General features: G+C 41.6%; 4 protein-coding genes and 1 pseudogene across 19 annotated transcripts in view; all 5 read left to right on the top strand.

Annotated features, from left to right (window-relative positions):
- The window catches only part of LOC125008080 (protocadherin gamma-A11-like), a 191503-nt gene that overhangs the window by 84250 nt on the left and 84369 nt on the right, over window positions 1-22884 (top strand). Inside the window, exon 1 of one of the 16 annotated variants that reach the window (XM_047585135.1) lies at window positions 7083-10007. The exons of 14 other annotated variants lie outside the window; for them this stretch is intronic. In XM_047585135.1, coding sequence (XP_047441091.1) covers window positions 7572-10007 — 2436 coding nt within the window. In that variant the 5' untranslated portion in view covers window positions 7083-7571. Of the gene's footprint in view, window positions 1-7082; window positions 10008-11235; window positions 13214-22884 lie in introns of those variants that run through there. One more of the 16 variants, XM_047585151.1, reaches the window with a different exon arrangement.
- LOC125008095 (protocadherin gamma-A2-like) lies at window positions 35-3238 on the top strand. Its single transcript, XM_047585163.1, has one exon. It carries the CDS (start codon window positions 788-790, stop codon window positions 3236-3238), a length of 2451 nt encoding a protein of 816 aa, XP_047441119.1. The 5' UTR covers window positions 35-787.
- LOC125008098 (protocadherin gamma-A2-like) lies at window positions 3669-6739 on the top strand. Its single transcript, XM_047585167.1, has one exon. The coding sequence runs from the start codon at window positions 4301-4303 to the stop codon at window positions 6737-6739; it is 2439 nt and encodes an 812-aa protein (XP_047441123.1). The 5' UTR covers window positions 3669-4300.
- LOC125008096 (protocadherin beta-16-like) lies at window positions 16123-19108 on the top strand. The gene has a single exon (XM_047585164.1). The coding sequence runs from the start codon at window positions 16532-16534 to the stop codon at window positions 18974-18976; it is 2445 nt and encodes an 814-aa protein (XP_047441120.1). The 5' UTR covers window positions 16123-16531; the 3' UTR covers window positions 18977-19108.
- LOC125008103 lies at window positions 19443-22435 on the top strand (annotated as a pseudogene).

Here is a 22884-nt window from a genome sequence, read left to right as displayed (position 1 = left end):
ACTTGTGTGTCGTACTGCTATTAGACCATTCATTTTCCCGGAAAGTTTCCTTCCCATGGCTTTTGAGCAGTATGTGTAGTGTTAAAGTTTTCCCTCAGTTGATTCATTTCAGTACCGCGGACAGCGACTTTAGTTTTTGGTACATTAATGGTACATGAATACAGTTGTTTCAACAGTTTTCACGTTTTTTTATCTTTCTGTCTTTCTTTGTTGTTTCTCTTATGAACACTATTTCTATTTATTTTTCAATGCGGTTATATTTTTTTCCTTTTATCTCTCTGTCCTTCCCTCTGTACATGCGAATTGCGTATGTGTGTTGGTCCTGCATACTCAAGGAGTATCTGATGAATGCATGGTCTGTGGCTGAGTGGATTTAAAATTTAAATATCCTCTCGTATGGTACTCTATGTTAAAGAAGAATACATTTATTACATGTCTGACGGCAATTCTTAGAAAATTTCTATCTTACAGTGGCGTTATAAGAACCTTTCCACATGTTTCCTTTCGAGGTTTCATAGTTGAAATTTACTTGATGCTCTGCAGTTTTGTTACATGGACTCTTAGGGACGCTGTTGACCATAGTGTTGAGGACTGAGACCATATTAACAACAGCACCTCCCATAAAACGTCGACATAAGACAGAGAGAACACAGCGGACAAATATCGGGCAATTCTGTTCGAGGAGGATTACTGACAAGGAAGATTTCATTAACAAAACGTCTTACAGTGATCTTCTCGTGTAGCTTTTGATTTCCCCTTTACATTGGAATATAAATGCTTTACATTTATGGGATATATGGAGACTGAATCTCACTTACGGAGAACATCGGATGGAACAATGAATCGGGAAATACTGCTGTTGATGTCGCTCCTTTTCCTCGACTCGGTGTTCGCGCAGGTCAGCTACTCTGTTCCGGAGGAGATGGTTAAGGGATCCTTAGTTGGAAATATAGCACAGGATTTAGGTTTGGAAACTAAACGTTTGGTAACAGGCAAGGCCAGGATTTATACTAGGAACAGCGACGAGTACATCGAGCTGAACAGAGAAAGAGGAGTCCTGCTCGTTAAGGAGCGAATCGACCGAGAGGCGCTGTGTACAGAGACGACGCTTTGTGCTTTACATTTTCAGATTATTTTGGAGAATCCTATGGAGTTTTACACCGTTACAGTCCAGATCACTGATATTAACGATAATGCACCAACCTTTGAAAAAGGTGAAGTGGATTTCAGAATCAGCGAATCGGCCGCGATCGGTGCAAAATTTGTCCTAGAAAGGGCGGAGGATCTTGATGTTGGGATAAATGGCGTTCAAAGCTACGAATTAAAACCCTCAGGTAATTTTGCTCTCAAGCTGCACAATAATGTAGATGGAAATAAAAACGTTGAGATGGTGTTACAGAAGGCTTTAGACAGAGAGAAAGAGGAACAGATATCTCTTGTTTTAACTGCTGTAGATGGAGGAGAGCCGCAGATGTCAGGAACAATGCTGATTGTCATTACAGTGTTAGATGTTAATGATAATGCTCCAGTTTTTACACAGCAAACCTATAAAGCTACAGTTACTGAGAATTCACCCAGAGGGACAGTCGTTGCTAGTGTTACAGCATCTGATGCAGATCAAGGATCAAACAGTAAGATAACCTATTCAATTACAAATACACTGGGAAATGTCAGAAAAATATTTGAGATAAGCAAGGAAACCGGTGAAGTTACTTTAATTGGAAACATTGACTTTGAGAAATCTAAGCATTTTCAAATAAATCTACGTGCAAGTGACGTTGGAGGACTCACTGACTCTTGCAAATTAATTGTTGATGTGCAAGATGTAAATGACAACAAACCTGAAATTAATATAATGTCAAAGTCAACGATGATATCAGAGGATGCTGAACTTAACACAGTGGTTACTATGATAAATATTGAGGATTTGGATTCAGGAGACAACGGAAATGTAAGATGCTTTACCAGTGTAAATTTACCATTTATGTTAAAAACATCAACAAATAATTTCTATAGTTTAGTGACAGACAGTGATTTAGACAGAGAGAGAGCCTCCGAATATAATATCACAGTGACCTGCTCTGATGAGGGAGTGCCCTCCCTCTCCAGCAGCGTCACTCTCACCTTACAGATCTCAGATGTGAATGACAACGCACCTGTCTTTGAGAGGAGCTCATATGAGGCCTACATTGTAGAAAACAACACACCAGGATTCTCTATATTCACAGTGAAAGCCAGGGACACAGACTGGAACCAGAATGCCCGTGTTTCTTACATACTGGAGGACTCCTCTGTTAATGGAGTGCCAGTCTCCTCATATGTGTCCGTTAGTGCTGATAGTGGAGTCATCCACGCAGTGCGCTCTTTTGACTATGAGCAGATCAAAGATTTCCAGTTCCACGTTAAAGCTCAGGATGGAGGCTCTCCTCCCCTCAGTAGCAACGTGACAGTGAAAATAATGATCCAGGACCAGAATGACAACCCTCCTCAGGTTCTGTATCCAGTCCAGACTGGTGGCTCTCTGGTGGCTGAGATGGTTCCTCGTTCAGCAGATGTGGGCTATCTGGTGACTAAAGTGGTGGCTGTTGATGTGGACTCTGGACAGAATGCCTGGCTCTCCTATAAACTACAGAAAGCCTCAGACAGGGCGCTGTTTGAAGTGGGCTTACAGAATGGAGAAATCAGAACTATCCGCCAAGTGACTGATAAAGATGCTGTGAAACAAAGACTGACTGTTATAGTGGAGGACAACGGGCAGCCCTCTCGTTCAGCTACAGTCATTCTTAACGTGGCGGTGGCGGACAGCTTCCCTGAAGTGCTGTCGGAGTTCACTGACTTTCCACACGACAAGGAGTACAATGACAACCTGACTTTTTACTTAGTGTTGGCTCTGGCTGTAGTTTCCTTCCTCTTCATCACGTGTTTAGTGGTTATCATATCAGTGAAGATCTACAGGTGGAGGCAGTCTCGCATCCTGTATCACTCCAACCTCCCTGTGATTCCATATTATCCACCACGTTACTCAGACACTTTGGGGACAGGGACTCTCCAACACGTGTACAATTACGAGGTGTGCAGGACGACTGACTCCAGAAAGAGTGACTGTAAGTTCGGCAGAGCTGGTAGTCAGAACGTGTTGATAATGGACCCCAGTTCAACAGGGACGATGCAGCGGATACAGACTGAGAAGAGCATCCTGGATGAACCAGACTCTCCTCTAGAGGTTAGACTTTCTTAACATTATCAACATTATGAATGTCTGCTTTTGTTTCTAGTTTATATATCTACAAAAAACAACTTTGCGCAGGAACTTTACATGTCCATGTATCTCCCTTCTAAAATGTTCAAAAAACTCAAAATGCATCAATTTCGCAGTGTTATGCATTTGTGTGCTGCCTTCATACAACGCTTTTCATATACTGAAAACAAATATCCCAAATGGTTTGGGGTTGTTAAATTTCATGCTGAGATAAACAACGCCCTATCACTAAATACTTTTTTGATTTTGCTTTTTTATTTCGTCTTGGGCCTTATTGAGTGCCTTTTCTGTTCCGCATATTTTAAACACGAGGCCCTTGTCTTATGTGACAACATACACTTCTTTCTCTGGTTTAATCAGCAGGAAAGTTTTTTTTTTTTTTTTTTTTTTTTTCACATGACAATACTGGGACGGTTTTCTTTTTCTTTCAGTGCTATTTGGTCGTTAGGAAGAGTCTGTCCATTTCAGAACATTGAATGACACAATTTCTGTCCACATGTTTTACCTCTACTTAGTGTCTGCACTTTAAATGCTGAGATCCGGTTTTTGATATCAGACTTCAGGGAATTAACTGCTGTGCCGTTTCAAGCTTTTCTTTCTAATTATTGATAATTTGATATATATTTCCCTATAAAATGTCAGTTTTTCTGTGTTAAACTGTCTTACAATTGAGTATAAACAGCCAGCATTGTGTGAACTAAATTGATATTATTGTAATGTTCTTTTGAGAAAATGAATCGTTCAACTACAATAATTTAAATGAGTGCTTTTCGGAAGAGGCACATTTATGCTGAATCTCTGCAGTTTTCTAGTATGAACTCTCAGGGCCGCTGTTTACCAGGATATCAACAACTGGCAGCTTTTGTAGCAGCACCTCCCATGTAACATCGGCGTAATAAAGACAGAACACGACGGGAAATACGGGCCACTCAATTCATTCACATTATCTGGGATAGAAATGTCGACTTTACTTGTCACCTTTCTTGTGTGAATGGTGGATGTGCGGAATTGACTGCTGGTAGTGGAATTTACGTCGGTTGTATGGGATATAAACATCGCAGAAAATATACGGAGAGAACAATGGCATCGCAGGTACTGTTGTTTATCGCTCTCCTCTTCATCGGAACGGTGGTGGGGCAAGTCAGCTATACTGTTCCGGAGGAATTGTCAAGAGGCTCTTTAGTCGGTAATATAGCACAAGACTTAGGTTTAGAAATCAAACGTTTATCTTCTGGCAAAGCTCGAATTTATACTCGGGAAAGCGACGAGTACATCGCGCTGAACAGAGAAAGAGGAGTCCTCGTAGTGAAAGAGAGAATCGACAGAGAGGCGCTTTGCAGGAAGACGACGCCTTGTGCTTTACATTTTCAGATTATTTTGGAGAATCCTATGGAATTTTACACGGTCACGGTCCAGATCACTGACATTAATGATAATCCACCAACCTTTAAAAAGGGGGAAACGAAATTCAAAATAAGCGAATCTGCGGTGATCGGTGCAAAATTTGTGCTGGAAAGGGCTTTTGACCTTGATGTTGGTATTAATAGTGTAAATGGGTACGAATTAAAACCATCAGATAATTTTGCTCTCAAGCTGCACAATAATGTAGATGGAAATAAAAATGTTGAGATGGTGTTACAAAAGCCTTTAGATAGAGAGAAAGAGGAACAGATATCTCTTGTTTTAACTGCTGTAGATGGAGGAGAGCCGCAGATGTCAGGAACAATGCTGATTGTCATTACAGTTTTAGACGCTAACGATAATGCTCCAGTTTTTACACAGCAAACGTACAAAGCTACAGTTACTGAGAATTCACCCAAAGGAACAGTCGTTGCTACTGTTACAGCATCTGATGCAGATCAAGGATCAAACAGTAAGATCACCTATTCAATCACAAATTCAATTGACGATGACAGTAAAGTATTTGAAATAAATGATGAAAACGGCGAAGTAACTTTAATTGGAAACATTGACTTTGAAGTGTCCCGACACTATCAACTAAACGTACTTGCTAGTGATGAAGGAGGACTTACTGATTCCTGCAAAATAGTTGTTGATGTTCAAGATGTAAATGACAACAAACCTGAAATTAATATAATGTCGAAGTCAACAGTGATTTCTGAGGATGCTAAACTACATACAGTCGTTACTATGATAAACATCGAAGACAAGGACACGGGAGAAAACGGAAAAGTTCATTGTATCATCGGTGAGAATATACCATTTATATTAAAAACATCAACAAATAGTTTCTATAGTTTAACCACAGACAGTGATTTAGACAGAGAGAGGGACTCTGAATATAATATCACAGTGACCTGCTCTGATGAGGGAGTGCCCTCCCTCTCCAGCAGCGTCACTCTCACCTTACAGATCTCAGATGTTAATGACAACGCACCTTTCTTTGAGAAGAGCTCATATGAGGCCTACATTGTAGAAAATAACACACCAGGCCTCTCTATATTCACCGTGAAAGCCAGAGACGCTGACTGGAACCAGAATGCCCGTGTTTCTTACATGCTGGAGGACTCGTCTGTTAATGGAGTGCCAGTCTCCTCATATGTGTCCGTTAGTGCTGATAGTGGAGTCATCCACGCAGTGCGATCTTTTGACTACGAGCAGATCAAAGATTTTCAGTTCCACATTAAAGCTCAGGATGGAGGCTCTCCTCCACTCAGTAGCAACGTAACAGTGAAAATCATGATCCAGGACCAGAATGACAACCCTCCTCAGGTTCTGTATCCAGTCCAGACTGGTGGCTCTCTGGTGGCTGAGATGGTTCCTCGTTCAGCAGATGTGGGCTATCTGGTGACTAAAGTGGTGGCTGTTGATGTGGACTCTGGACAAAATGCCTGGCTCTCCTATAAACTACAGAAAGCCTCAGACAGGGCGCTGTTTGAAGTGGGCTTACAGAATGGAGAAATCAGAACTATCCGCCAAGTGACTGATAAAGATGCTGTGAAACAAAGACTGACTGTTATAGTGGAGGACAACGGGCAGCCCTCTCGTTCAGCTACAGTCATTCTTAACGTGGCGGTGGCGGACAGCTTCCCTGAAGTGCTGTCGGAGTTCACTGACTTTCCACACGACAAGGAGTACAATGACAACCTGACTTTTTACTTAGTGTTGGCTCTGGCTGTAGTTTCCTTCCTCTTCATCACGTGTTTAGTGGTTATCATATCAGTGAAGATCTACAGGTGGAGACAGTCTCGCATCCTGTATCACTCCAACCTCCCTGTGATTCCATATTATCCACCACGTTACTCAGACACTTTGGGGACAGGGACTCTCCAACACGTGTACAATTACGAGGTGTGTAGGACAACTGACTCCAGAAAGAGTGACTGTAAGTTCGGCAGAGCTGGTAGTCAGAACGTGTTGATAATGGACCCCAGTTCAACAGGGACAATGCAGCGGATACAGACTGAGAAGAGCATCCTGGATGAACCAGACTCTCCTTTAGAGGTGAGACTGCTTTAAACAAGCTGTTCGTGTATTGTTACCATTTTTAATGTCATCAGTACTTGTGTGTCGTACTGCTATTAGACCATTCATTTTCCCGGAAAGTTTCCTTCCCATGACTTTTGAGCAATATGTGTAGTGTTAAAGTTTTCCCTCAGTTGATTCATTTCAGTACCGCGGACAGCAACTTTAGTATTTGGTACATTCATGGTACATGAATACACATGTTTCAACAGTTTTCACGTTTTTTTTCTTTCTGTCTTTCTTTGTTGTTTCTCTTATGAACACTATTTCTATTTATTTTTCAATGCGCTTATATATTTCTTTCCTTTCATCTCTCTCTCTCCTTCCGTCCGTACATGCGAATTATATATCTGTGTTGGTCCTGCATACTCAGGGAGTATCTGATGAATACATGGTCTGTGGTTGAGTAGATTTAAAATTTAAATATCCTCTCGTATGGTACTCTATGTTAAAGAAGAATACATTTATTACATGTCTGACGGCAATTCTTAGAAAATTTCTATCTTACAGTGGCGTTATAAGAACCTTTCCACATGTTTCCTTTCGTGGTTTCATAGTTGAAATTTACTTGATGCTCTGCAGTTTTGTTACATGGACTCTTAGGGACGCTGTTGACCATAGTGTTGAGGACTGAGACCATATTAACAACAGCACCTCCCATAAAACGTCGACATAAGACAGAGAGAACACAGCGGACAAATATCGGGCAATTCTGTTCGAGGAGGATTACTGACAAGGAAGATTTCATTAACAAAACGTCTTACAGTGATCTTCTCGTGTAGCTTTTGATTTCCCCTTTACATTGGAATATAAATGCTTTACATTTATGGGATATATGGAGACTGAATCTCACTTACGGAGAACATCGGATGGAACAATGAATCGGGAAATACTGCTGTTGATGTCGCTCCTTTTCCTCGACTCGGTGTTCGCGCAGGTCAGCTACTCTGTTCCGGAGGAGATGGTTAAGGGATCCTTAGTTGGAAATATAGCACAGGATTTAGGTTTGGAAACTAAACGTTTGGTAACAGGCAAGGCCAGGATTTATACTAGGAACAGCGACGAGTACATCGAGCTGAACAGAGAAAGAGGAGTCCTGCTCGTTAAGGAGCGAATCGACCGAGAGGCGCTGTGTACAGAGACCACTCTTTGTGCTTTACACTTTCAGATTATTTTGGAGAATCCTATGGAATTTTACACGGTTACAGTCCAGATCACTGATATGAATGATAATGCACCAACCTTTGGAAAAGGTGAAATGAATTTCAGAATTAGCGAATCCACGACGATCGGTGCAAAATTTGTCCTAGAAAGGGCGGAGGATCTTGATGTTGGGATTAATGGCGTTCAAAGCTACGAATTAAAACCCTCAGGTAATTTTGCTCTCAAGCTGCACAATAATGTAGATGGAAATAAAAACGTTGAGATGGTGTTACAGAAGGCTTTAGACAGAGAGAAAGAGAAACAGATATCTCTTGTTTTAACTGCTATAGATGGAGGAGAGCCGCAGATGTCAGGAACAATGCTGATTGTCATTACAGTTTTAGACGCTAATGATAATGCTCCAGTTTTTACACAGCAAACCTACAAAGCTACAGTTACTGAGAATTCACCCAAAGGGACAGTCGTTGCTATGGTTACAGCATCTGATGCAGATCAAGGATCAAACAGTAAGATAACCTATTCAATTACAAATACACTGGGAAATGTCAGAAAAATATTTGAGATAAGCGAGGAAACTGGTGAAGTTACTTTAATTGGAAACATTGACTTTGAGAAATCTAAGCATTTTCAAATAAATCTTGGTGCAAGTGATGTTGGAGGACTCACTGACTCTTGCAAATTAATTGTTGATGTGCAAGATGTAAATGACAACAAACCTGAAATTAATATAATGTCAAAGTCAACGATGATATCAGAGGATGCTGAACTTAACACAGTTGTTACTATAATAAATATAGAGGATGTGGATTCAGGAGAAAATGGAAATGTAAGATGCTTTACCAGTGAAAATTTACCATTTATGTTAAAAACATCAACAAATAATTTCTATAGTTTAGTGACAGACAGTGATTTAGACAGAGAGAGCGCCTCCGAATATAATATCACAGTGACCTGCTCTGATGAGGGAGTGCCCTCCCTCTCCAGCAGCGTCACTCTCACCTTACAGATCTCAGATGTGAATGACAACGCACCTGTCTTTGAGAGGAGCTCATATGAGGCCTACATTGTAGAAAACAACACACCAGGACTCTCTATATTCACAGTGAAAGCTAGAGACGCTGACTGGAACCAGAATGCCCGTGTTTTCTACATACTGGAGGACTCCTCTGTTAATGGAGTGCCAGTCTCCTCATATGTGTCCGTTAGTGCTGATAGTGGAGTCATCCACGCAGTGCGCTCTTTTGACTATGAGCAGATCAAAGATTTCCAGTTCCATGTTAAAGCTCAGGATGGAGGCTCTCCTCCACTCAGTAGCAATGTGACAGTGAAAATCATGATCCAGGACCAGAACGACAACCCTCCTCAGGTTCTGTATCCAGTCCAGACTGGTGGCTCTCTGGTGGCTGAGATGGTTCCTCGTTCAGCAGATGTGGGCTATCTGGTGACTAAAGTGGTGGCTGTTGATGTGGACTCTGGACAGAATGCCTGGCTCTCCTATAAACTACAGAAAGCCCCAGACAGGGCGCTGTTTGAAGTGGGCTTACAGAATGGAGAAATCAGAACTATCCGCCAAGTGACTGATAAAGATGCTGTGAAACAAAGACTGACTGTTATAGTGGAGGACAACGGGCAGCCCTCTCGTTCAGCTACAGTCATTCTTAACGTGGCGGTGGCGGACAGCTTCCCTGAAGTGCTGTCGGAGTTCACTGACTTTCCACACGACAAGGAGTACAATGACAACCTGACTTTTTACTTAGTGTTGGCTCTGGCTGTAGTTTCCTTCCTCTTCATCACGTGTTTAGTGGTTATCATATCAGTGAAAATCTACAGGTGGAGACAGTCTCGCATCCTGTATCACTCCAACCTCCCTGTGATTCCATATTATCCACCACGTTACTCAGACACTTTGGGGACAGGGACTCTCCAACACGTGTACAATTACGAGGTGTGCAGGACGACTGACTCCAGAAAGAGTGACTGTAAGTTCGGCAGAGCTTGTAGTCAGAACGTGTTGATAATGGACCCCAGTTCTACAGGGACGATGCAACGGATGCAGACTGAGAAGAGCATCCTGGATGAACCAGACTCTCCTCTAGAGGTTAGACTTCCTTTGCATTATTTACATTCTTAATTTCCGTCCTTTTTTAATTTCATAGTTTTTCAAGAACTAACTTTGATCATTTAGAAACGTTTAATAGAGATCATAAACGAGCATATTAATGAGCACATCTTTCTGTGCAAAGTGTATTCTTGCGGGGGTCTCATTCCATTTTCCACTGCCTTCATTTTTTATATTTTTTTCTTCTTTGGTTTTGGTTTGTTTGTTGTTTTTTCGTTTTGTTTTCATCCCGAGATTCAATTGTGGATATCTCCGACTTCAGTGCATGAAAGGCTATGCCATGTTATGCTTTAATTATTGACGATTCAATATATGAAGGTCCATAAAAAAACAGCACTTCTCACTGGAATTGACTTACAATGTGCTAGAATCAACCAATATTATTTTATTCCGGTTGTCATTTTTTTACATTGTTATAATACTTAGTTGGAAAAAAAAATCAATATTGTTCCACTACAAGATTTTGAATGAATGCTTGTAGGAGGAGGCTCATTCATGTTGAATTTCTGCAGTTTTCTAGTATGAACTCTTAGGGCCGCTGTTGACCAAGATGCTGACAACTGGCAGTGGGTTTTGTAGCAGCACCTCCCATGTAATATCGACATATGAAAGAAAAAACACAACGGGAGCGAAAGATTTCTCGTCTGAGTCACAGTATTCGGACCAGAGACGACGACATTTGGGCTCATCTTTCTTGTGTGGATTATGCAGACGCTAAATTAACTATTGCTAATCGAATCTATATCTTTATTCCTGGATTTAAACGGAGCTTCAGTGGAAAACACACATCGAGTATAGCAATGACAAAGCAGGTACTGTTGTTATTCTGTCTCCTCTACGTCGGCTCGGTGCTCGGGCAGGTCAGCTACTCTATCCCGGAGGAAATGGCGAAGGGTTCTTTAGTCGGTAATATAGCACACGATTTAGGTTTGGAAATCAGGCGTCTAGTATCCGGTCAAGCGCGAATATTTACGAGAGACAGCGGTGAGTACATCGCGCTGAACAGAGAAAGAGGAGTCCTCGTAGTGAAAGAGAGAATCGACAGAGAGGCGCTCTGCAGGAAGACGACGCCTTGTGCTTTACATTTTCAGATTATTTTGGAGAATCCTATGGAATTTTACTCGGTCACGGTCCAGATAAATGATATTAATGACAACGCACCAACCTTCGATAAAAATGAAATTAAATTCAAAATTAGTGAGTCAGTGGTGATCGGGACAAAATTTGTTCTAGAAAAGGCTGTAGATCTTGATGTTGGAATAAATGATCTCAAAAGTTACCAGTTAAAACCAACAGATAATTTTGCTCTCAAGCTGCACAATAATGCAGATGGAAATAAAAATGTTGAGATGGTGTTACAGAAGGCTTTAGACAGAGAGAAAGAGGAGCGCGTATCTCTTGTTTTAACTGCTGTAGATGGAGGAGAGCCGCAGATGTCAGGAACAATGCTGATTGTCATTACAGTTTTAGACGCTAATGATAATGCTCCAGTTTTTACACAGCAAACGTACAAAGCTACAGTTACTGAGAATTCACCTAAAGGAACAGTCGTTGCTACTGTTACAGCATCTGATGCAGATCAAGGATCAAACAGTAAGATAACCTATTCAATCACAAATACGTTAGATGGTATTAAGAAAGTATTTGATGTAAATATGGAAAACGGTGAAGTGACTTTAATTGGAAACATCGATTTTGAAGATTCTCGAATCTTTCAAATAAACTTACTTGCAAGTGATGAAGGAGGACTCACAGATTCTTGCAAATTAGTTGTTGATGTCCAAGACGTGAACGATAACAAACCTGAGATTACTATAATGTCGAAGTCGACGGTAATATCAGAAGGCGCTAAACTACATACAGTTGTGACAATGATAAACATAGATGACAAAGACTCAGGACAAAACGGAAAGGTGGAGTGCTTCATTAACGAAAATATACCATTCACTTTAAAAACATCAGCAAATAATTTCTATAGTTTAGTGACAGACAGTGATTTAGACAGAGAGAGAGCCTCTGACTATAATATCACAGTGACCTGCTCTGATGAGGGAGTGCCCTCGCTTTCCAGCAGCGTCACTCTCACCTTACAGATCTCAGATGTGAATGACAACGCACCTGTCTTTGAGAGGAGCTCATATGAGGCCTACATTGTAGAAAACAACACGCCAGGACTCTCTATATTCACAGTGAAAGCCAGAGATGCTGACTGGAACCAGAATGCCCGTGTTTCTTACATACTGGAGGACTCCTCTGTTAATGGAGTGCCAGTCTCCTCATATGTGTCCGTTAGTGCTGATAGTGGAGTCATCCACGCAGTGCGCTCTTTTGACTATGAGCAGATCAAAGATTTCCAGTTCCATGTTAAAGCTCAGGATGGAGGCTCTCCTCCACTCAGTAGCAACGTAACAGTGAAAGTAATGATCCAGGACCAGAACGACAACCCTCCTCAGGTTCTGTATCCAGTCCAGACTGGTGGCTCTCTGGTGGCTGAGATGGTTCCTCGTTCAGCAGATGTGGGCTATCTGGTAACTAAAGTGGTGGCTGTTGATGTGGACTCTGGACAGAATGCCTGGCTCTCCTATAAACTACAGAAAGCCCCAGACAGGGCGCTGTTTGAAGTGGGCTTACAGAATGGAGAAATCAGAACTATCCGCCAAGTGACTGATAAAGATGCTGTGAAACAAAGACTGACTGTTATAGTGGAGGACAACGGGCAGCCCTCTCGTTCAGCTACAGTCATTCTTAACGTGGCGGTGGCGGACAGCTTCCCTGAAGTGCTGTCAGAGTTCACTGACTTTCCACACGACAAGGAGTACAATGACAACATGACTTTTTACTTAGTGTTGGCTCTGGCTGTAGTTTCTTTCCTCTTCATCACGTGTTTAGTGGTTATCATATCAGTGAAGATCTACAGGTGGAGACAGTCTCGCATCCTGTATCACTCCAACCTCCCTGTGATTCCATATTATCCACCACGTTACTCAGACACTTTGGGGACAGGGACTCTCCAACACGTGTACAATTACGAGGTGTGCAGGACAACTGACTCCAGAAAGAGTGACTGTAAGTTCGGCAGAGCTGGTAGTCAGAACGTGTTGATAATGGACCCCAGTTCTACAGGGACGATGCAACGGATACAGAATGAAAAGAACATCTTGGACGAACCAGACTCTCCTCTGGAGGTTAGTGTAAATGAGTGAGAGATGATTTTATTTGCCTCTTAAGTTGCCTACCAAACTGGGGTTCTTGTAAAGTCAGGAATTACAGTGCTGTGCACCTACACTTTATATTTGTTAACTTGCCCTTAATAGTTAATAGAAACACAAAGCCCACTTGTTTTAATGTTTATTGCAAAATTCAACACTGATAAAATATTTTTCCCTCTTTATCTTACCTCTACAGTCCAGATATACCTATAGATGTCTTGGAATAGTGATTTGGCAGTGTTCCCCTGTATATTCTACTGAAAATGGATGATTAGTGATAAAAATAGTGTATTAGAATCCAGTTATCGCCTGACAAATGCAAAAGTCCACCACCGGACTTATGTCAATCAGTAAGACTTGTGGGGTTGTCAGAAGCTTATTGCTGCTTCTCTGTTGCCATATTTAGCTGTACACTGTTTTTTGTTGATTTTGATTATGAAAACAGTAATGCAAGCTGATCTTCACAATGTGCCATCATCTATCGAGACAGCAGAAAGTGATGAATTGTTACTATTTGCTTTATCTTTCTTTAGAACTGCAGAATTTTCACATTATTTATACTTTGGGTCATGGGTTCTGCCTATCTGTTGTTCTTTCTGTTAAGTTCAGCACCAGCATCATGGATAGCATTTATCCAGAGTCACTCTGCATAACGCATATACATATACGAATATACAGTGGGGGAAATAAGTATTTGATCCCCTGCTGAATTTGTAAGTTTGCCCACTTCCATAGAAATGATCAGACTCTGGTTTTTATGGTTGTTTACTGGTTATGGGTATAGACAGAATATCAGTCGAAAATGCATAAAAAACACACAATCTAAAAGTTATAAATTGTTATGTATTTTATTAAGGGAAATAAGTATTTGATCCCCAAGCACAACACAAGTCAGTACTTTGTAGAGAAACCTTTGTTGGCAAGCACAGCGATGAGACGTTTCTTGTAGTTGGTCACCAGGTTTGCACACAGCGCAGGAGGGATTTTGGCCCATTCATCTTTACAGACAGTCTCTAAATCCTTCAAGTTTCTTGGCTGCCTCTTGGAAACTCGGAGCTTCAGCTCCCTCCACAGGTTTTCGATCGGGTTAAGGTCTGGAGACTGACTAGGCCACTCCATGACCTTAATATGCTTCTTCTTGAGCCACTCTGTTGTCCTGGCAGTATGTTTTGGGTCATTGTCATGTTGGAAAACCCACCCACGAGGCATCTTCAGTGTTCTTGCTGAGGAAAGAAGGTTTTTGTCCAAGATGTTACAGTACATGGCTGCATTCATTGGCCCCATAATGCGGTGAAGTTGCCCTGTACCCTTTGCTGAAAAACAGCCCCAAAACATGATGTTTCCACCTCCATGCTTAACCGTGGGTATGGTGTTCTTTGGGTCATACTCACGTTTTTTCATCCTCCAAACACGGCGGGTCGAGTTAATGCCAAATAGCTCAACTTTGGTTTCGTCAGACCACAGCGCTTTCTCCCAAGCCTTCTCTGAGTCATTTAGATGTTCACTGGCAAACTTAAGGCGGGCCTGTACATGTGCCTTCTTGAGTAGGGGGACCTTGCGGGCACTGCAAGAGTTCAATCCATAACGGCGCAGTGTGTTGCCAACTGTTTTCTTGGTGACGGAGGTCCCAACTGCTTCCAGATCATTAACAAGCTCCTGCCGTGTTGTTTTAGGCTGCTCCCTCACCTTTCTCATCATCATCCTCACTCCATGAGGCGAGATTTTGCGGGGAGCTCCAGACCGAGGACAGTTGATGGTCCTTTTATGGGTCTTCCACTTGCGAATAATGGCACCAATAGTTGTCACCTTCTCACCAAGCCTTTTGCTGATGGTTTTGTAACCTATACCAGCCTTGTGCAGGTCTACAATCTTGTCCCTGACATCTTTTGACAGCTCTTTGGTCTTGCCCATGGTGCTGTAGAAGTTGGAATGTAAGAAACTGATTCTTAGAGCAGGTGTGCTTTATATACATGACGAGTTAAGATCAGGAGTATTGGTAATTAGTTGACTGAGCACAGCTGTGTGCCACATGCGCACCAGCCAATCTGTAGGAGCCTGAATTCTAAGTGAATTGTTGGGGATCAAATACTTATTTCCCTTAATAAAATACATAACAATTTATAACTTTTAGATTGTGTGTTTTTTATGCATTTTCGATTGATATTCTGTCTATACCCATAACCAGTAAACAACCATAAAAACCAGAGTCTGATCATTTCTATGGAAGTGGGCAAACTTACAAATTCAGCAGGGGATCAAATACTTATTTCCCCCACTGTACATAAGTGTTTTATGTCTTTAAACTCAAGATATAATATGACAAAACAATTGTGGCTAAAGACAAGGACATTGCATACTGTAGTAAATGTTTCAACTAATGTACAATAATCAAAAATAAACTCTTCAGACAGTGGTGTTAGAGCAGTGTGGCTGCTCCCTGCTTTACTTTAAAAAAAAATTTCAATTATCATACAGTAAGCAAAAAGTGTTATGACATGATATAGTTAATGTTTAAGCTTAATAGTCTGTTGTTCATTACAGCAAAAATAAAAAAAAATCCATGATTTACTCAGGGGTGGCTTCTGTTCCCTTCCAGTTTAAGCTCATCGTCTTTTCTAACAAAAAATTCCAAATCCATCCCCCTCTAAGGTAATAATTTATTCTGTAAATATTTGGATCCCTGTCTTTGTTGAAAATTGTCTACGAAGCACTGATTTATTTTTAATTCAACAATTCACGATTAAATAATTTGCTATTGACTCAGCAGGATTTTAGTATTTCAAACTGTTACATATTTAAACAATATAAATGCCAACTCCAAATTGGATTCAGATTTACTTAATCCTACATGATACCAATATCACTGAACTGTCCTATTAATTAAGGAAATACATGTCAAGTCATTTCTAATGCGCAGTTCTTCATTGCTCGGGAGTCACATGAACTGAAGACGTCTTTTAGTTTTTTAAGGACTGGGATTTTTGTTTGCGTCTTCGTTCTGAAACTCCTGCATAGTGCAGTTTTCTGCAGTGCACGCATTTGGACTCTCAGGGCCGCTGTTGACTAATGTAGAGCATTACTCCTGCATTTGATACATAAAACGGAGAAACAGACACGCATACAGCGCACAAGCGCCGTTACAGAAGACCGGACATATCCACGCTGCGATTTATTCATTTCGGATTCATAAAACACGATGATAAGCAATTTTCCTCCGGGACAATTTTTTATTAAGGCGACTTCACGGTTTGGAATATATTAGCCCTTGCGTTTGCAGTATTTGACGAAGATAAAATGTCGGACAGAACAATGAGGTGGCAAGTACTGTTGTTTATCTCGTTTTTCCATTTCGGGTCTGTGTTTGGGCAGGTCACCTACTCCGTCCCCGAGGAAATGTCTAAAGGCTCTTTAGTTGGTAATATTGCGCAGGATTTGGGGATAGACGTTAAAAGACTGAAATCAGGAAAAGCTCGCATATATACAGAGGACAATGGCGAATACATCGAGCTGAATAAAGACAGAGGAGCCCTGCTTGTCAAGGAGCGAATCGACAGAGAGGCGCTCTGTGGACAGACAACACCTTGTGCTTTACATCTTCAAATCACTCTGGAAGACCCGATTGAATTCTATACAGTTACCGTCGAAATTAATGACATTAACGACAATTCGCCCAGCTTCAAAAAGGATGAAATGAAATTTAGGATTAGTGAGTCGGCTGTGATTGGAGCAAAATTTGTGCTGGAGAGAGCAATGGATCTAGATGTCGGTGTAAACGGAGTACAGATTTACTCGCTAAAGCCTACAGACAACTTTAACCTAAAGCTCCACAATCAGCAAGATGGGAGTAAAAAGGTGGAGATGGTTTTGCAAAAACATCTAGACAGAGAGACGCAAGCGCACCTTTCTTTAACTCTAACAGCTACTGATGGCGGTGACCCTCAGCTGTCGGGAACAATGCGTGTGGAAATTTCAGTGCTAGACGCTAATGACAATGCTCCAGTATTTACGCAGGAAGTCTATAAGGTTACTATAAGTGAGAATGCTCCAAAGGGTACCATTTTAAGTACTGTTAGTGCCATAGATGCAGATGAAGGTTCTAATGGAAAAGTGTTATATTCAATAACTAACACTTTAGATGACGTCCCTGTTATCTTTAAAATAGAAGATGATAATGGTGTGGTATCGCTAACTGGAAACCTGGATTATGAGAAAGCGCAGCTCTATGAAATACACGTACAGGCAAGTGATGATGGAGGACTAACAGATTCGTGTAAGATTATTGTTGAGGTAACCGATACAAACGACAATCATCCATCTATTAATATCATGTCCAAAACGAATTCAATTTCAGAAAATTCTAATCTAGGAACTGTTATAACTATATTTAATGTTCAAGATCCTGACTCTGGAGAAAATGGCAAAGTCACATGTAATATTGAAGAAAACTTGCCATTCGTGATGAAAACAACTTCAAAGAAATTCTTTAGCCTCGTAACAGACAGTGATTTAGACAGAGAGAGAGACTCTGAGTATAATATCACAGTGACCTGCTCTGATGAGGGAGTACCCTCCCTCTCCAGCAGTGTCACTCTCACCTTACAGATCTCAGACGTAAATGACAACGCACCTGTCTTTGAGAGGAGCTCATATGAGGCCTACATTGTAGAAAACAACACACCAGGACTCTCTATATTCACGGTGAAAGCCAGAGACGCTGACTGGAACCAGAATGCCCGTGTTTCTTACATACTGGAGGACACCTCTGTTAATGGAGTGCCAGTCTCCTCATATGTGTCCGTTAGTGCTGATAGTGGAGTCATCCACGCAGTGCGCTCTTTTGACTATGAGCAGATCAAAGATTTCCAGTTCCACGTTAAAGCTCAGGATGGAGGCTCTCCTCCACTCAGTAGCAACGTAACAGTGAAAATAATGATCCAGGACCAGAACGACAACCCTCCTCAGGTTCTGTATCCAGTCCAGACTGGTGGCTCTCTGGTGGCTGAGATGGTTCCTCGTTCAGCAGATGTGGGCTATCTGGTGACTAAAGTGGTGGCTGTTGATGTGGACTCTGGACAGAATGCCTGGCTCTCCTATAAACTACAGAAAACTTCAGACAGGGCACTGTTTGAAGTGGGCTTACAGAATGGAGAAATCAGAACTATCCGCCAAGTGACTGATAAAGATGCTGTGAAACAAAGACTGACTGTTATAGTGGAGGACAACGGGCAGCCCTCTCGTTCAGCTACAGTCATTCTTAACGTGGCGGTGGCGGACAGCTTCCCTGAAGTGCTGTCGGAGTTCACTGATTTTCCACATGACAAGGAATACAATGATAACCTGACTTTTTACTTAGTGTTGGCTCTGGCTGTAGTTTCCTTCCTCTTCATCACGTGTTTAGTGGTTATCATATCAGTGAAGATCTACAGGTGGAGACAGTCTCGCATCCTTTATCACTCCAACCTCCCTGTGATTCCATATTATCCACCACGTTACTCAGACACTTTGGGGACAGGGACTCTCCAACACGTGTACAATTACGAGGTGTGCAGGACGACTGACTCCAGAAAGAGTGACTGTAAGTTCGGCAGAGCTGGTAGTCAGAATGTGTTGATAATGGACCCCAGTTCTACAGGGACGATGCAGCGGATACAGAATGAGAAGAGCATCCTGGATGAACCAGACTCTCCTCTAGAGGTTAGAAAACTTCATCAATCGTTTTTTCTTCATGTTGTTGTGTGAACTACACTCATGGCCCTTTTACATTCATAAGCAGTTGCTCAAAGGTTTGTTCCCAAAAAAATAGATGTTTTCTAGCTAGTCCATAATTTGTCCCTTCAGCACCATGGACAGAGGCGACGAACACAGAGGTTGGCTTATGGGTAGGCTACAGTATGTGTGTGCTGCGCTTGATTTATTTAGGAATTGTCTTTTAGTCACATCCACTATAATTTAGAAACACTGTTATTGTAGTTCCATTATTTAAATGTTATTTTGGTTGAAGACATGAGAAATCTTGGATAATATGAGTATTCGATAATGGCCAAATACACTCTTGTATGAGGCCACTTCTGCATATCCACTGACACTGCTCATTGAGTTCATTCCATTTTCTATTAAATGTTGCAGTTTGTATTTTTCAACTCAAAGGGTCGCTGTTGGCAAGCGTGTTGCAATTTCACTAGATCTTTTTTTTTCCTCCCTGTGTCCTTCCCCTTCTGTCGATATGGTCGGCATAACCGGAGAAACAGTCTGCGTTCATCAGGAATACTGAGAGGAATTGTATAACGTTATTCCATTGGCTGATTTAGTACTTGGACAGCTAACAATTTTCTTCGCAACCTTCTCGTCGAGCGCTTCGGGAATGCTTCTTTTTTAGTGGTGCAGGAAAGGAAACGATGTCCGACATAACAATGGGACGGCAAGTACTGTTGTTTCTCCCGGTCTTATTTTTCGGCTACGTTCTCGGGCAAGTCAGCTACTCCATTCCCGAAGAAATGGCAAAAGGTTCTGTAGTTGGTAACATAGCGCATGATTTAGGTTTAGATCTTAAAAGGCTGAAATCGGGCAAAGCTCGCATCTATACAGGAGGCAGCGTAGAATACATCGGGCTGAATAAAGAGAGGGGAGTCCTCCTTGTCCAAGAAAGAATAGACAGGGAGGCTTTATGTGGAGAGACGACGCCTTGTGCTTTACATTTCCAGCTGATTCTGGAAAATCCGATGGAACTGTTTCGTGTAACGGTGGAGATTGTAGATATTAATGACAATACTCCCAGTTTCACAAATGCAGAAAAACGCTTTGAAATTAGCGAGTCTGCAGTGATAGGATCGAAATTTATTTTAGAAAAGGCAGTGGATTCTGACATTGGTATGAATGGTTTACAGCAATATTCGCTTACTCCTTCTAATAACTTTGTATTAAAGCTGGAAAATCAGGCAGATGGAAGTAAAAAAGTAGAGATGGTTTTGCAGAAACCTCTTGATCGAGAGAAGCAGGAGTACATGTCACTGTTGTTGACTGCTATGGATGGGGGAGAGCCGCAGATGTCAGGAACAATGCAGATATTTGTGAATGTATTAGATGTGAATGACAACGCACCGACATTTGCCAAACCGTTGTATAGAGCAAAAATACTGGAAAATTCTTCTAAAGGCACAAGTGTAACAACTGTAAGTGCGTCTGATAAAGACATTGGTTTAAACGGAGAAATATCGTATCTGATATCTTCGAGCAAACGTCTTTTATCGGAATTGTTTAAAATCAATCCTAAAACTGGTGAAATTATACTAGATGGCGAAATAGACTATGAAAAGGGAAACACTTATCAAATGGATGTTGAAGTTGTGGACAGCGGTGGACTGTCCGATTCTACCAAGGTAATAGTCGATGTTATAGATGTAAATGATAATAGCCCTCACATAAACATTGTGTCTAAATCAGAGTCAATCTCAGAGGACTCACCCAAAAACACTGTAATTACCATGTTGAGTGTAAACGACCCAGATTCAGAGAATAACGGAAAGATTGAGTGCAATATAGACCATAACATTCCCTTCAAAATACAAACTACATTAAATGGTTTTTATACCATAGTGACAGACAGTGATTTAGACCGAGAGAGAGCATATGAGTATAATATCACAGTGACCTGCTCTGATGAGGGAGTGCCCTCCCTCTCCAGCAGCGTCACTCTCACCTTACAGATCTCAGATGTGAATGACAACGCACCTGTCTTTGAGAGGAGCTCATATGAGGCCTACATTGTAGAAAACAACACACCAGGACTCTCTATATTCACAGTGAAAGCTAGAGACGCTGACTGGAACCAGAATGCCCGTGTTTCTTACATACTGGAGGACTCCTCTGTTAATGGAGTGCCAGTCTCCTCATATGTGTCCGTTAGTGCTGATAGTGGAGTCATCCACGCAGTGCGCTCTTTTGACTATGAGCAGATCAAAGATTTCCAGTTCCGCATTAAAGCTCAGGATGGAGGCTCTCCTCCACTCAGTAGTAACGTGACAGTGAAAGTAATGATCCAGGACCAGAACGACAACCCTCCTCAGGTTCTGTATCCAGTCCAGACTGGTGGCTCTCTGGTGGCTGAGATGGTTCCTCGTTCAGCAGATGTGGGCTATCTGGTAACTAAAGTGGTGGCTGTTGATGTGGACTCTGGACAGAATGCCTGGCTCTCCTATAAACTACAGAAAACCACAGACAGGGCGCTGTTTGAAGTGGGCTTACAGAATGGAGAAATCAGAACTATCCGCCAAGTAACTGATAAAGATGCTGTGAAACAAAGACTGACTGTTATAGTGGAGGACAACGGGCAGCCCTCTCGTTCAGCTACAGTCATTCTTAACGTGGCGGTGGCGGACAGCTTCCCTGAAGTGCTGTCGGAGTTCACTGACTTTCCACACGACAAGGAGTACAATGACAACCTGACTTTTTACTTAGTGTTGGCTCTGGCTGTAGTTTCCTTCCTCTTCATCACGTGTTTAGTGGTTATCATATCAGTGAAGATCTACAGGTGGAGACAGTCTCGCATCCTGTATCACTCCAACCTCCCTGTGATTCCATATTATCCACCAGTTACTCAGACACTTTGGGGACAGGGACTCTCCAACACGTGTACAATTACGAGGTGTGCAGGACGACTGACTCCAGAAAGAGTGACTGTAAGTTCGGCAGAGCTGGTAGTCAGAACGTGTTGATAATGGACCCCAGTTCTACAGGGACGATGCAGCGGATGCAGACTGAGAAGAGCATCCTGGATGAACCAGACTCTCCTCTAGAGGTTAGTGTAAATGAGTGAGAAATTATTGTATTTGCCTGTTAAATTACCTACCAAAGTGGGGTTATTGTAAAATCAGGAATTACAGTGCTGTGCACCTATACTTTAGTTTTTGTTAACTTGCCCATAATAGTCAATAGAACCACGAAACTAACTTTTGTTAATATTTATTGCAAAAGAAATGCAGCAGATACAGAGTGTGAAAAGCATCCTGGACTAACCAGACTCTCCTGTGGAGGTCAGTTACTATGGTTGACTTTAGCTTTCAGATGTTTGATTTTTCGTTTTAACTGGTCGTTTTTGCAAAACCTATATATTACTCTGCTCCTGCCAGCACCATGGACAGAGGTAGTGATAACTCACTACCACAGACTACTTCATTCATGTAGCCGATTGAACTCTGGAGGATCCAGTTATTCTACATAGTTTATTTATTTCTTTTTCTTTTTCTGTCCGTCACTTTATGGCTTTCTCTATTGCCCCATCTATCTATCTATCTATCTATCTATCTATCTATCTATCTATCTATCTATCTATCTATCTATCTATCTATCTATCTATCTATCTATCTATCTATCTATCTATCTATCTATCTATCTATCTATCTATCTATCTATCTATCTATCTGTCTCTCTATCTATCTGTCTCTCTATCTCACTGTCTTTCTTTCTCTCTATCTGTCATCTGTCGTGCCACATACACTTGCAAGAGTCTGTAAGTAAATCTCTCTTGTTCTCGGGTGGTATTTGATTGTAGCTCATCGTCCGTTCATCAAAATAACACGGCACTTAATTTTATTAGGCTCATATAGAATGTAGCCCATAGATTTTTTATTTATGTATTTATTTATTTATTT

This window comes from Mugil cephalus, chromosome 5 (genome assembly GCF_022458985.1).
Source record: "Mugil cephalus isolate CIBA_MC_2020 chromosome 5, CIBA_Mcephalus_1.1, whole genome shotgun sequence".
NCBI lineage: Eukaryota > Metazoa > Chordata > Actinopteri > Mugiliformes > Mugilidae > Mugil > Mugil cephalus.
Note: the sequence above shows the minus strand (reverse complement) of the source record. Positions and strands in the feature narration are given on the sequence as shown.